This window comes from Pongo abelii, chromosome 8 (assembly GCF_028885655.2).
Source record: "Pongo abelii isolate AG06213 chromosome 8, NHGRI_mPonAbe1-v2.0_pri, whole genome shotgun sequence".
Taxonomy (NCBI): Eukaryota; Metazoa; Chordata; class Mammalia; order Primates; family Hominidae; genus Pongo; species Pongo abelii.
In genome coordinates, this window is record NC_071993.2 from 128,967,485 (window position 1) to 128,983,932 (window position 16,448).

The following is a 16,448-nucleotide window of genomic DNA, read 5'->3' on the forward strand; positions in this document are numbered from 1 at the left end:
AAACCCCATCTGTACTAAAAACACAAAAAAATTAACCGGGCGTAGTGGCGGGCGCCTGTAGTCCTAGCTACTTGGGAGGCTGAGGCAGGAGAATGGCGCGAACCCGGGCGCGAACCCGGGAGGCGGAGCTTGCAGTGAGCCGAGATGGTACCACTGCACTCCAGCCTGGGCGACAGAGCGAGACTCTGTCTCAAAAAATAAATAAATAAAAAATAAAATGAGCAAAGGGTTAGAATACACAATTCTCCAAAGAAGAAACGCAAAAGGCCAAAAAGCACAGGAAGGGAAATGCAAATCAAAACCATAATGAGACACCACTTCACACGCGCTACGAGTAATACAAAAATCAATTTTAAGAAAAAAGAGACACAAGTATTGGTGAGCACATGGAGGGAGAAAGCGGAGCCCTCATACACTTCCGGTGGGAATGGTAAATGATTTCGCTCTCTGAAAAACAAGTCTGGCAGTTCCTCAAAAGGAAAACACAGAGTTACCATGTGACCCAGTTTTTCAACGAGTAGGTATACACCCAAGAAAATACACATCCACATAAAAACGTGAACGTGAAATGTTCATAATAGAATTTTCTATAAAAGTCAAACAATAAAAACCACCCAAGGCTAAGCACGGTGGCTCACGTCTGTAGTCCTAGCACCTCGGGAGGCCAAGGCAGGTGGAGCATGAGGTCAGGAGTTTGAGACCAGCCTGGCCAACATGGCGAAACTGCATCTCCACTAAAAATACAAAAAACAAATCAGCCGGGCGTGGTGGTGGGCGCCTGTAATCCCAGCTACTCGGGAGGCTGAAGCAGGAGAATCGCTTGAACCTCGGAGGCGGAGGTTGCAGTGAGCCGAGAGCATGCCATCACACTCCAGCCTGGTTGACAAGAGCGAAACTCTGGCTCAAAAAAAAAAAGAAAAAAAATCCAGTGTGGAAAACAAAATGTAGTATATCAACCAGGCGCAGTGGCTCACATCTGTAATCCCAGCACTTTAGGATTACAGGAGTTTGAGACCAGCCTGGCCAATGTGGCAAAATCCCGTTGCTACTAAAAATACAAAAATTAGTCAGACGTGGTGGCACATGCCTGTAGGCCCAGATACTCAGGTGGCTAAGGCATGAGAATCACTTGAACCTGGGAGGCAAAGCTGCAGTAAGCCAATATGGTGCCATGCACTCCTGCCTGGGCGACAGAGCAAGACTCTGTCTGCCCCCCCAAAAAAAAAAATCAAACATGTACTAAGCATTAAATAATACACATTTGCTGGGTGTAATAATGGTACTGTAGTTATATATTTTTTGATGTCTATATTAATAACTTTTAATCTAAGAATAGAGTTCCCTTTTTAAGTGTTTCTTTATTAATTTATTTAAAGAAACTAGGTAATTTATCTTATAGAAGTGCCCGTGTCACTTTAACATATTCCTTTACCCCTCATATTTCCTGTGAACTGGTCAGTAGAAGCTTGGATAGATCCAGAGTCAATTTCTTTAGCAAGAACATTCCATACGTGGTGGTTTATACTTCCTACTGGATTACATTAGGAGGCACGTATCTGATCATGCCACGTTTTAAGTCAGTTAAGATACATACTGAAGGACTTACATATAAAATGATATGTCTGAGATTTGGTATAAAATAGTACAGCAAAATAACAACAAAAAAGTATGGAGAGATAGATTAAACAAGAATGGCAGCATGTTGAGGCTAGTTGAAGACTGCTGATAGGTACATTACAGTTTTTCTAAAATATTATTTTTTTTTAAATCTGGCTCCTACCTAAACCTCCAAAAAGCCTCATCCCTTGGTCAGGAACAGTAGTCCACACCTGTAATCCCAGCACTTTGGGAGGCCGAGGGGGGTGGATCACCTGAGGTCAGGAGTTCAAGACCAGCCTGGCCAACATGGTGAAACCCTGTCTCTACTAAAAATACAAAAATTAGCTGGGCATGGTGGCGCACACCTGTAATCCCAGAGACGCAGGAGTCTGAGGCAGAAGAACTGCTTGAACCCGGGAGGCAGAGGTTACAGTGAGCTGAGGCTCAGTGAGCCAAGATCACACCACTGCACTCCAGCCTGGGAGACAGAGCAAGACTTTGTCTCAAAAAAAAAAAGCCTCATCCCTTATTACCTCCTAACAGGTGCTCTATGTTCTGGCCATACTAAACTAAGTATTAATAGTAGTTCCTCAAAATGGCATACAATTTTACCCTCCACACCTCTGCATTTGCTAGTCCTGCTGCCCAGAACACCTTTCTCCCTTTTTGTCCTGGCAAACACCTACTCATCTTTCCAGACTTGGCTCAAATGTCACTTCCCGCAGAAAAACCTCTCTAACCTCCAGTTTCACACTAAGCTGGCTGTCCCTACTAATCCAATGGCTAATTCTAAAGGCACTGGAATTGCATACCTGTCTACCACCCCAATTCAGACTATGAATGCCTTTAGTGCTGCTCTAAGTCTGCATAAAGGGACTTCCCAGAGGCCTGAAGCCTACTAGGAGAAGCTCCTGGGGAAGTCCTGAATAAATACACCGGGCCACAGAAACATTTTGTCCAACTATTCCTACCCGCTAAGCAGAGAGGTAGAAAGGCATCATCTCCAGAGCAGTAGGAAGGAGGAAAGCTCAGCAAGGAAAAAGACCCCCTGAGAATATCAAAGGAAGCTTCCTAGGCCTAGCAGAATCCTTACTATCTGCAAATGCTATCACCCACAGTGGCACGGATCAACAGGGAACCTAGGACATAGCTTCTCAAAACTGAAATGTGCATCTGAATCCTTTGGAAACCCAGTTTAAGATGTAGATTCTGACCGGACACGGTGGCTCATGCCTGTAATCCCAGCACTCTGGGAGGCCAAGGAGGAGGATCACAAGGTCAAGAGATTGAGACCAACCTAGCCAACATGGTGAAACCCTATCTCTACTAAAAATATAAAAATTAGACGGCTGTGGTGGCACGCGCCTGTAGTCCCAGCTACTCAGGAGGCTGAGGCAGAAGAATCGCTTAAACCCGGGAGGTGGAGGTTGCAGTGAGCAGAGATTGCGCCACTGCACTCCAGCCTGGCGACAGAGCAAGACTCCATCTCAAAAAAAAAAAAAAGTAGATGTTGAATGAATAGGACTGAGAGTCTGTGTTCCAGGTACTGCTGATGCTGCAGGTTTGCAAATGACACTTTAACCAGAAGACTCTGGGGGATCTGGGAAGTGAGCCCTTTCTCAGGGAACATGCAGCATTAACTCCTGTCGTATTAACCCTCTCCTTTTAGCTTACACATTGTGTCATTAAAAAAACAAAAGCAGTCAAAAAATCAAAACTCTAATTCTTCTGCATTTGTTGGCCTCTTTCTTCCAACATATCATGGTTCTACTGTGACAACGATGCCATCTCATTCATTTCAATATCCCAAGCCTGAGAAAGAGAGACCCTCAATAAACGCCCGTTAAATCATATTATATTTAACAGAAGGTCCCCAACTTATAATAGTTGGACTTATGCTTTTTCAACTTTACAATGATGCAAAATCATTCCGTTTTTCACTTTCAGTACAGTATTCAATAAATTACAAGAGATATTCAACATTTTATTACAAAATAGGCTTTGTGTTGGATGATTCTGCTTAACTGCAGATTATAAGTGTTCTGAGAATGTTTAAAGCAGGCGAGGCTAAGCTATGATGTTCGGTAGGTTAGGTGTAGGTATTTCTTTCTAATTCACTTGTTGTTAAGATATTTTTGTTTATTGGTCTGTCTTTCCCATTTGATTATCAATTTCTTGAAGACAGAGACTCCTTTTGTTCTGTGGCACACAGTCTGGCACACGATGGGTACTCAGTAAATGACTGTTAACCTAGGGTGGATGACTGACCTTATAAACCACTACATTCAGGTTCCTAGAGAAAACACTAAGAACGCATCCTGAATTTGCAATCCTTTTTTCTAAGGATTTAAAATGCTAACATGTATGAGTCATGTGAGTGTTCACGGAAGTTCAGTAATACACACTGAAAGGGTCATAAGCTCCACCTGACAAGTAAGAAAATGGCATATATTATACTTCTTCCCAGACAACCTTATCAACACAGAAAACAACAGTTAACAATACCTCAGTCTTCCCACATTCATCGGGTGGATCCTGGTGTATGGCCACTTGATACTTGACATACAAAGAAAAGGACTGGCTGAAAGACGACTTGAACTCTGGGTCCTCAAAGGAGACAGGTACTAACCTCACCTTCAGAGCAAGGAAAATACAAGCAAATGCTATTGAAACATCTCTAACTGATGATATGCTTCCGAAGGTGAGGCTAGAGTAAGATCTCCACAAATCCACGCCAAAGCTCGAACTGGAATTTGTCATGAAAAGAAACCCTAGACGAGGCGGACGGGCGCAGAGGCTGAAGTGCTAACTCTGTACTAAAACTTATGAAAATCTCAAACTCATAAGAGCCAACAATTTGTTCTTCTTTTTTTTTTCTCTCTCCACTAATTGTAGTTTTCTGCATAAACTAGAGTCAATATTGTTGTTAATCATGGTGATGATCGCTACTTTTGCCACCTCTACTTATACTAAGTGTTTTAAGCTTTTTTCCTTTACAGATTTTTCTTGGGTCATTTAACTTACAAAATCATTAGCATATGAGTTCTTCTATTAAAATGTTCTACTATCTTCCTTTTCTAGTCCCACTCAATTGTGCAAGGGTAGCGCATTAATAAAGAATAATTTAACTGGGATCAATTCTTTCTACATACATCTTTCAAATACAGATAAAGCATTAAAATCATGTTAGGCAAAGTACGTATCTACCATAAAAATATAAAGTTTCCTGAGTTTTCCTCATAGGTATTTTAATTTAGAGCTCTATTACTATCTTTTAGATAAATGCATCTAAAATAGTGACTTTAAATAATTTTACATGTTACTTTGACTCTGAAATTATACATGGCTGGTACTTAACATGGCACTAGGTAAAATTTGCACTTTCAGAATGTCCATTAATTCAGTCTTAGGTCTTTGCAGAAATGCTGCAAATTGAACACAAATAAAATGTAGCACAAATAAACCAAGATTTCATTAAATGATATTAAGTGGAAGGGAAAGCTCTGTTTGCACAGGAAAATTACACTTGGCCTGCTGACCTGGCTTTCGGTTGGCGTATCAGGTGGGTTCTTGTGAATAACCATCTGGTAACGTTTATAGACCTGGTAAGACTCCAGAAGTGTGGCTTTGAACTGCGAACTTGGTGGAGATGATCTCACCACCCTCACCTTCAGAAGCAGTTAAAAAAACAAGTTCACTAATTCATTCATTTATTCATTCTGTGGAATATGCATTAACAGTAACTTCCATCCAAGAAACCAAGTTTCAACAATTATTAAAGCACCTAAATATTTTACTATTAAAAACCAACCAGTTAGTAAATAAAAAATTATTTTTGTAACTTACAGACTCATTAAGAAGACAGAGGAGGATCCCCTCTAAACTCTAAGCCTCAGCTTTCATAACTGAATTATGTAAGCCTGCCTCTACTGTAAACTGGCAGAGTATTTCCAGCACTCGTACACACACGACACACACACAAATACCTTCTAGTTGTACACAACTACCAGTAACTCTAAGAAAGACTAAAAATATGAATACATTTTTTGGACACTCATTCATCATTGCTAACCCTCAACTTAAAACTCTACTGTTTGAGTTAAAAAGACCTCATAAAGTTTTCCTACTTCATAGCATAGTTAACAACCATGACTCTGAAGTCACATTTCCTTTGTTCAAATCTTACAATGTCACCATCTTGGTCAAGTAACCTTGTAAAATAAGTGTAAGTTTAAAACAGTAATTGCATGCAGTAATGGCTAACATTTACTTTAACATTATTTACTAGCCACTTCAAATGTATGAGCAAAACAGAACAGTAAAACAGTCAAATGCAATGCAACGAAAACAACTGGAAACTTGACATGTGTGCCGTGAGAGGTAATTCTGTGAAGAAAGAGCGACACCCAGTGGTAAAAGATCTCTATACATCCTGAGTATCATTACATTCAAAAAGTAAAAGTAACCACTGGAGAACTGTTATGTTAAGCGTGCTTGGCCCCCTGAATACATTACTATTTATGATCAAAAGATAAAAGACACCTTGTAAAATATTTTAAGTAGTGTATTCAACTCTGTTTACAATTTTGGAAGAACAAAAAATCCGTATCCAAATCAGAGTAGCCAAGGAGTTATAAAAGCTAAAATATGGCTGGGCGAGGTAGCTCACACCTATAATCCCAGCAGTTTGGGAGGCCGAGGCGGGCGCATCACCTGAGGTCAGGAGTTCGTGACCAGCCTGGCCGACATGGTGAAACCCTGTCTCTACTAAAAATACCAAAAATTAGCCAGGCGTAGTGGTGGGCACCTGTAATCCCAGCTACTCAGAAGGCTAAGACAGGAGAATCGCTTGAACTCGGGAGGCGGAGGTTGCAGTGAGCCCAGATGGCGCCAATGCACCCCAGCCTAGGCAACAAGAGTGAAACTCCGTCTCAAGAAAAAAAAAAGCTAAATTCTACGTCCGATAATACATATATTGAATTAAGGCTTAGAATGCATGAAAGTTAATTTTTATTATCAGGACTTTAGCGATAAGTGATATTTTTAGATGACAGTAAGCTATAAAATTCAAAGGCTGACCAGTTACTAATCACATATGAGAATAAGATAAAAATCATTATGGCTAATGTTTCTGAATTTTTTTGAGACAGACTTTTGCTCTGTCACTCAGGCTGGAGTGCAGTAGTGTGATCTCAGCTCACTACAACCTCTACCTCCTGGGTTCAAGCAATTCTCGTGTCTCAGCCTCCCTAGGAGTTGGGATTACAGGTGAGCGCCACCATGCCCAGCTAATTTTTATATTCTAGTAGAGACGGGGTTTCACTGTGTTGGCCAAGCTGATCTCAAACACCAGACCTCAAGAGATCCACCCGCCTCAGCCTACCAAAGTGCTAGGATTACAGGTGTAAGCCACCATGTCCAGCCCTTGTTTTTGAATTTTATATGTGAGAAACTAATACTGAGAAATCTTGATCTGATCTAGAAATGTAAATAAATTTGGAAAAAAGGAGGAATTTGGCTCTAAAGTATTCATATTATGCCCAAATTGGTTTTGGCACTAATGAGAGAGGATTTCAGCAGTACAATTTAGCCCTATTTAGATAATTCCTAACTACTGGCTTACGTATATGACACCATTTGCTGTCTTTACCAAGATCAGAATATTATAATAGATAAAATAGTGATTTGCCTTGTGCAATCTATTGACTTTCACTATCTAAACCAAAACTGCTAAAAACACAATTTTAAAGAGTATTTCTTTCATTTTAACTATTAAATTTCAATCAAAGTAGCATGCTAAAATTGACACTGTTTTCACAAGTTTAGTGGCCAACGAAATTATTCTCAAAAAGTCTTTTAAAAAAAAGGAGTTTCTCTCAAACAGCAGTTAATTTAGTAAATACAAATGTTACTTCTTTCCAGTTCTCTTTAATTTCTTTTAAATTCTCATTATTTAACTAGCAAAACATCAACTGATTAGAACTTCAAATAAAAATAAACAATATGCCCAAACGAAAAAAAATCATAATAAAACAAACAACAAAAGTCCTCCAAAGTACCTCTAACTTGTGTGATGCATTCTCTGGTAAAGATTCAAAAATTAAATCTTCGAGTGATTTGGGCTGGTTGGACTTAGCCTTTGGTGGAAACAAAGATGGTGGGTGACCTTGAGCCTGGAAACTCTCAAGTTCTTCAGCTGGGTTCTGCTGCATTAGTTTTAACCTTTTCCTTTCTTTCCGGATTTCCTTTGCTTTTCGACATGGAGGCTTACTCAAATCAGCCCCTTTGCCTAAAAAGAATTTTAAAATATTAGACGAATCACATTTGGTTCTAGAAGTTTTTTCACATCTCAAAGATTCTACAGTGTAAGTCCAAAGAGTTTCAATGGTTAGGCTAGCTTTGGGGTAGATGTTTCAGAGGATCCTGATACAGAGCTGTAAATGGATCTAAAATTCTACCTTAGAAGTGGGAGTTGCTAGAGAAAGTAAATAGCATAGAAACTTTCCAAGGTGGCTCTTACTACTGAAAATCTTTATTTTCTTTTTTTTGAGACAGAGTCTCACTCTGTCACCCAGGCTGGAGTGCAATGGCGTGATCTTGGCTCACTGCAACCTCCGCCTCCCGGGTTCAAGCGATTCTCCTGCCTCAACCTCCCGAGTAGCTGGGACTACAGGTGTGTGCCACCATGCCCGGCTAATTTTTGTATTTTCAGTAGAGATGGGGTTTCACCATGTTGGCCAGACTGGTCTCAAACTCCCTTGGACAGACTGGTCTCAAACTCCTGACCTTGTGATCCACCCACCTTGGCCTCCCTAAGTGCTGGGATTACAGGCGTGAGCCACCAGGCCCGGCCTGAATACCTTTTTTTAAAAAAAAATTCATCCACTTCTCTGCCTTTGTGAGGAAGAACACAAACAAATCAAAGTACCTTCTACATTAAAAGGACCCTGCTATCTCTGCCCAACATTTCTGAGGGACATTTCTCTGAAACCACTGGTAACATAAATACTTAGGAACCGGGTGTAAAGGAATACTGATCTCAGCACAAACACTGACAGGTTTTTTTAAATTAAAAGAATCCTTGCACACCTGTAATTCTAGCACTTTGGGAGGCTAAGGCAGGCAGATCACCTGAGGTTGGGAGTTCGAGATCATCCTGCTCAACATGGTGAAATCCCATTTCTACTAAAAATACAAAAATCAGCCAGGTGTGGTAGCACACACCTGTAATCCCAGCTACTCAGGAGGCTGAGGCATTAGAATCACTTGAACCCGGGAGGCAGAGGTTGTGCTGAGCTGAGATGGCACCACTGCACTCCAGCCTGGGCGACAGAGTGAGACTCTGTCTCAAAAAACAAAAAAGGAATCCTTGCTTAGTTGAAGGTATCTATGTCTTTCTCCAAATACTGCAGGTATTTGGGTCTCATTAGTTCAGTTGTAGTTAATCGACTTTTGTTCTAATTAAAAGACCAAATATCAAACTGACATCCCTTTAAAATAAAAAAATTTTTACTATTATTAACTAAATAAAAATACTTAGAAAAAAACCTGGAAAGAAGACACCATGGTAACAGTCATTTTACTTTGTTTCAGAAACAGAGAAAGGATTTACCTTTTTTTGTAGTGTTCTCTTTTCTCCAAAATTTTTTTTTTTTTTTTTTTGAGACAGAGTCTCGCTCTGTCACCCAGGCTGGAGTGCAGTGGCGCCATCTGAGCTCACTGCAACCTCTGCCTACCGGGCCATTCAAGCAATTCTCCTGCCTCCAGTCTCCTAAGTAGCTGGGAATACAGGTGTGCACCACCATGCCTGGCTAATTTTTTGTATTTTCAGTAGAGACGGAGTTTCACCATGCTAGTCAGGCTGGTCTCGAACTCCTGACCTCGTGATCCACCTGCCTTGGCCTCCCAAAGTGCTAGGATTATAGGCATGAGCCACCGCACCTGGCTGAATTTTCCAACAATGAACATTATGCTAGCAATTGTTTAGAAGATATTAAAGAAATAAGGTGTTTAAGATCCCAAAACAGCCCGGCGCGGTGGCTCACGCCTGTAATCCCAGCACTTTGGGAGGCCGAGGCGGGCAGATCACGAGGTCAGGAGATTGAGACCATCCTGGCTAACACGGTGAAACCCTGTCTCTACTAAATATTAAAAAAATTAACCAGGCATGGTGGCACACGGCTGTAGTCCCAGCTACTTGGGAGGCTGAGGCAGGAGAATTGCTTGAACCCAGTAGGTGGAGGTTGCAGTGGGCTGAGATTGCACCACTGCACTCCAGCCTGGGTGACGGAGCGAGACTCCATCTCAAAAAAAAAAAAATCCCAAAACAGGGTACTCACAAACCATATAAAATCAGCAAAAACAAAAGGTTTATAAAACTAGCAAATTTAGTTTTTAAAGAGAAGAAAATCAAAACCTAGAGTGGTTAAAGAACTTGCCTGAGACCAAAAGCTGATCAAATGAAAACCAATCTGATGAGAAAATAGTGAGTTCACAAACAGTTCAGACTGTATCACAACTTCATTAACATGTTTTCTAACTAAAAATAAAGTTTACTTATTAAAAAATGACTTTGAATAAGCCTAAGTTATATAAGTCTGAACCAGGTAACAAAAGACCATTTCTATAACTATTACTCTACTGCCTAACAGAATTACTTTTCTTGGACTACAGACTGTGTCTTTTCTCAAATTTGCTCTGAGCACACACACTCCGACACAAGCTGCCTGAGGTCATGGACAAGGCTCTGTCACTTGGCTAGATGACCTTGGGCATGTTTCCCTGTCTGTACAAGAAAAACAAAAACCAGTCCTACCTATAGAGTTCCTGTGAGGATTAAATGAGTTAATACCTGTGCAGCTCATAAAAAATTAACTACCATTCAATTAGGGTTAACTATTATTATTAGCTATTATTTGCATTACCAACATCTAAAATAATGTTTTACCTATATAAACATTCCATAAATAGTAATTTTCAAAACCTTCCATTTTCTATACTGAAAATTACATTCCCTACAGAAGTTATAAAATTATAAGCAAATTTAAAACTAACATGAACTAAGAAACACACATTGTCAGTATTTTTATGAAGGACTGACTACTTGTATCGTCTTTACACTAATTAAGTCACTGGACTAGGTAAGTCTTCTCATGATTGTTTTGCTCTACATTTATATACTATGTTACTACAATGGAAAGCAGGATTTCAGGCAGGGCTCAATGGCTCACGCCTGTATTCCCAGCACTTTGGAAGGCCAAGACGGGCGGATCACCTGAGGTCAGGAGTTTGAGACCAACCTGGCCAACATGGTGAAACCCTGTCTCTACTAAAAATACAAAAAATTAGCCGGGAGTGTTGGCGTGCACCTGTAGTCCCAGCTACTTGGGAACCTGAGGCAGGAGAATCGCTCGAACCCAGGAGGGGGATGCTGCAGTGAACCGAGATCACACCACTGCACTCCAGGCCTAAGCAACACAGTGAGACTCTGCCTCCAAAAGAAAAAAAAAAAAAGTAGGATTTCAGCATATTAGGGTATACAGATCTCCTAGGTCAATAAATTCCTTCAACAGAATGAAAATAGATCATCAGTGTAAAATCAGTATACTATACCAACCCTGCATCCACAGAGGTTCAAAGCAACTCAAGAATTCCTGATTAGTCCCAGGTGATTTAAATAGAGTTTAGGAGACCTACATAATTTCTAATTAAGTCCAAGGGAATAGACTTGTAATATTTTTTAAATTAAAATGGAAATGCAAGCTAGCCATGATGGCTCATGTCTGTAAATCCCAGCACTCTGGGAGGCCAAGGTGAGAGGACTCCTTAAGCACAGGAGTTCCAGACCAGCCTGGGCAACATAGCAAGACCTCATCTCTACAAATCAACTTTTTTAGGCCAGGTGTGGTGGCTCACGCCCGTAATCCCAACACTTTGAGAGGCTGAGGCAGGCAGATCACTTGAGTCCAGGAGTTCAAGACCAGCCTGTACAACATGGCAAAACCCCACCTCCATTAAAAATACAAAAAATTAGCCAGGTGTAGTGACGTGCACTGGTAGTCCCAAGTACTCCAGTGGCTGAGGTGGGAAAATTGCTTGAGCCTAGGAAGTCAAGGCTACAGTGAGTCCTGATCGTGTCACTACACTCCAGCCTGGGAGACAGAGTAAGACCCTGCCTCAAATAAAATAAAATAAAATAAAAAGGAAATGCAGGTTTGCTTTTGCAGGTTCGAAAAAAAAAAAAATCCAAGGTTTTTTGTTTGTTTGTTTGAGATGGAGCCTCACTCTGTCATTCAGGCTGGAGTGCAGTGGCGTGATCTCAGCTCGCTGCAACCTCTGCCCCCTGGGTTCAAGCAATTCTCCTGCCTCAGCCTCCTGAGGAGCAGGGATTTCAGACACGCACCTCTACCCCCAGCTAATTTTTGTATTTTTAATGGAGATGGGGTTTCACCATGCTGGCCAGGCTGGTCTCAAACTCCTGACCTCAGGTGATCCGCCTGTCTCGGCCTCCCAAAGTGCTGGGATTACAGGTATGAGCCACTGAGCCTGGCCAAAATCCAAGGATTTTTAAATAGTCTCAGATTTTTAGTGAAAGATATCATAAGGGAAAAAAATAAAAACCCTGCAAAAATAGTTTTTAATGTTTCAGTAACCATACTGCTGGAAGTAAGGTTGTTATTCTAAAACTGTGTAATATGGGAAAACACAAAAGGTTAATGTGTGATATTCTAATCTAATTTTACCATCCTCAGCGTTCTTGAGAACTAGGTTTCTCAGTGCAGAAGAAACTACAAACATCAAAAAAAAAAGAAAAAGTTAAGAAGGTATGGCTGGGCATGGTGGCTCATGCCTGTAATCCCAGCACTTTGGGAGCCTGAGGCAGGTGGATCACTTGAGGCCAGGAGTTCGAGACCAGCCTGGCCAATATGGCAAAACCCCATTTCTACTAAAAGTACCTAAAAGAAAAAAATTAGCCAGGTGTGGTGGTGCACACCTGTAGTCCCAGCTACTCAGGAGGCTGAGGTAGGAGAATCACTTAAACCCGGGAGGCAGAGGTTGCAGTGAGCTGAGATCACGCCATTGCACTCCAGCCTGGGCAACAGAGCAAGACTGTGTCAAAAAAAAATAAAGAAAAAGATTAAAATGCGGCCAGGCACAGTGGCTCACACCTGTAATCCCAGCACTTTGGGCGGCCAAGGCGGATGGATCACGAGGTCAGGAGGTCGAGATCATCCTGGCTAACACAGTGAAACCCCATCTCTACTAAAAATACAAAAAATTAGCGTGGTGGTGGGCGCCTGTAGTCCCAGCTACTAGGGAGACTGAGTCAGGAGAATGGCGTGAACCCAGGACATGGAGCTTGCAGTGAGCGAAGATCACACTACTGCACTCCAGCCTGGGTGACAGAGCGAGACTCTGTCTCGAAAAAAAAAAAAGATTAAAATGCTGTAGTCCTGAATTTGAATTGGAAATATCAGTATGAATTCATAACCTCATGTCTGTTTGCCAACGAAGCCTAGAAAACAATGACCAAGCCAGCAGCAATAATGTGCACTCCTAATCTAGTGTGTGATCTCCAAATACCAATTCCCACTAAAAGGAACCACAACTGCTCGAAGAAATGCCTGTACAAGATGCTCCAGGAGCATATCATGCCAAACAGCAAGGAAGCTGTCAAAGACTACCAGGATTATGTCGAAAGGCCTCAAAAGCCAACTTAAAGAAGCTTTCAGAGGAGCAACAGATTGCAACAGCAGTATGTTCAGATCCATGAGTTCCCAATGATACCAAAAAGAAAACTAACTGGTCACTGTTAGATGTTATTTTGAAAAATGATAAATAAAAAGAAGGAATCAAGAATGTATCCTACCAGCCGGGTGCAGTGGCTCACTCCTGTAATCCCAGTACTTTGGGAGGCCAAGGTGGGTGGATCACCTGAGGTCAGGAGTTCGAGACCAGCCTGGCCAACATGGCTAAACTCCGTCTCTACTAAAAACACAAAAAATTAGCCGGCTGTGGTGGCACACACCTGTAATCCCAGCTACTCTGAAGGCTGAGGCAGGAGAATCACTGGAACCTGGAGGTGGAGGTTGCAGTGAGCCAAGACCACGCCACAGCACTCCAGCGTAGGCGACAGAGTGAGATTCTTTCAAAAAAAAAAAAGAATGTATCCTGCCTTTGCTATGGGTTCTTATGAGAAACAAACAGATGAGGGGAAGGCTGTCTTTATAAAAGCAGTCCAGCCAGACAGGAAATGAAGAAATGATAGAGTATCTAATAAATGAATTTAAGCACGGAACATCCATGACTATTAGCACTAACAAAAAGAGAAGCATCCAGACATTACACGTCTCCTGAAAGACCACTCTAACATCCATGAAGTGATCTCGCCCATCCTCAAATAATTCAAACTCAAATCTGATTAAGACTTGCCCCCCTGCCCCACTGCAAAAAAATAAACAAAAGAAAATTTAGCCTAGAATCTGATCAAGGCTCTATATCCAACTATCAATTTATAAGCGGGCAGAGGAACATGTTAAACTGCAAACGTAACCTGTCACATATAGAAAGTGGAACAAACAACCCAAGACAAACAACCAAGTTGAGGAATGATGGAAGGGGAACATCTAGAACAAAAGAGATTGCTGTTGTTTTGAGACAGGGTCTCATTCTCATCACCCAGGCTAGAATGCAGAGGCACGATCTCAGCTCACTGTAGCCTCGACTTCCCAAGCTCAGGTGATCCTCCCACCTCAGCCTCCCAAGTAGCTGGGACTACAGGCATGCACCATAACACCTGGCTAATATTTTGTATTTCTAGTACAGACGGGTTTCACCATGTTGTCCAAGCTGGTCTCGAACTCCTGGGCTCAAGCAATCCACTGCCTCTGTCTCCCACAGTGCTGGGATTACAGTTGTAAGCCACCACGCCTGGCCATAAGAGATTTTTTAAATGTCTCAACAATCACAATATGTGGACATTATCTGGATCCCGACACAAACAAATGTTTAAAAATTGGAATTTGAACACTATTCAATGGCATTAAGAAATTTTATTCAAGTATAATAATGGTATTGTGAATATGTTTTTTTAAAGTTCTTATCTTTTAGAAACGTATTCTGAAATACAGGATAGCACAATGTCTGGGATTTGCCTCAATATAATTTTGGAAGGGGGAACTAGATGAAACAAGAGTGGTTATGACATGAGTCAGTAATTGTTTCAAATGCAGGTTGAGTACATGGAAGTCAATTATACTATTCAATCTATGTTCATCTATGTTTGAATAACGAAGATTTTTAAAATTTGACAAACTATAAGTAATTTTATTAAAAAATAATAAAAAGAATTGACCCTACACCCAAGAGAGAAATAGTTGAAGCTGTCTAAATTATTCAAAATATTTCACTGGGAGCTGGGTACAGTGGGTCATGCCTGTAATCTCAGCACTTTGGGAGGCGAGGGTGGGAGGATAACTTTAGGTGAGGAGTTGGAGACCAGCCTGGGTAATATAGTGAGACCCTGTCTCTACAAAAAATTTTAAAAGAGCTAGGCACGGTGACAAGCTCCTGTATTCCTACCTACTCAGGAACCTAAGGCAAGAGGATCACTTGGCCCCAGGAGCTCAAGGCTGGAGTGAGCTATGATCACGCCACTTCACTCCAGCCTAGGCGGCAGAGCAAGACCCTGTCTCAAATTAAAAAATAAATATTTTTTTGAACTATTAGTATTAATTAGGATGAAATCTCAGACCAAAATCAACTTAACATGAAAACCTTATGTAAAAAACTATTCAATAAAATTGCAAATGGAGAATTTTTTCTACTTTAACATGTGTAACATAGTTTAGACAAGAAAAACTAAAATAGTACTAAAAATTTTTCCCTTGGATCATTTTGCATAAATATAAGAACTAATTCAAAAACTGACACCATCTAATAAACTAATAACCATCCAACTTCACATTTCACAAAATAATTTTAAGAGTCATATACACACATATTAAATTCATTTAATACTGGATAAACTTTTTAAGCCTAATTCTTTTATAAGTAATAACATAAAAAATATCTTACCTGATTAAAGGCACAGTTAAACATCAAAATCTAGACATTTTAAAACCAAAATACACTAAAATTACATTAAAAAATTTAATGATAAACTGAAGAATTTTATAATGTCTGTATTTTGGACATAATAACTATAATTCATGTTGTCTCACTTAATGCTAAAATAAGAATGTTTATCACTCCTTTTCACTGAGAAAAATTTGATTCTCAACCCTGTAAGGCCCTAAAGTAGTAAGTAGAAATGGAACTCTTTGAAAATATCTGTATTTAGGGATAAGGCTATTGTTCCAGGCTTTTTAAGCACAGTAGTTTGTAAAAGGCATGATTTGTCCATCTAATTCTAGGCAATAATAAACAAAGCAGGGTTCTGTTTTACAGACTGCATGACTAAGTCATCCTTTTGGCTGATGGAAAGACCCAGGGTTTAAAATGACTCAGCAAAAAGCAAAGCCGTGAATACGACTTGGTATCAAAAATCTTTACTACCTGGCTTAGGAATTGTGTGAACTTTAACTGAATGTGATGGTTCACCAGAGCCCAACTTCTCTCCTACGAAATCTTGTGACTGAAGTAATTCATGAGGTTCTTCTTTCTTTGAATTTTTTCCTTCACTCTCTAAACTCTCTTTGACGTCATCACTGAGTGTTTTAAGATCACACTGTATATCCAATTTATTTATCAATGCAAAGTCACCCGCAACAGCATCATCCATTGTGGAATCCATGGGCTCATCTACAAATCAGAAGAAAGTAAAAATCCATCAGCTGGGTTATTTGACA

At 40.6% G+C, this 16,448-nt stretch overlaps 1 protein-coding gene across 22 annotated transcripts in view; it reads right to left on the reverse strand.

The window, feature by feature from the left end:
* Positions 1–16,448, reverse strand: part of ATE1 (arginyltransferase 1) — a 187,865-nt gene that overhangs the window by 152,877 nt on the left and 18,540 nt on the right. For 13 of the 22 annotated variants that reach the window (XM_063727088.1, XM_063727087.1, XM_054521518.2 and 10 more), the window contains 3 exon segments: positions 16,156–16,401; positions 7,659–7,888; positions 4,105–4,233 (listed from right to left, as the gene is read on the reverse strand). In XM_063727088.1, coding sequence (XP_063583158.1) covers positions 4,105–4,233; positions 7,659–7,888; positions 16,156–16,401 — 605 coding nt within the window. 22 annotated transcript variants of the gene reach the window in all.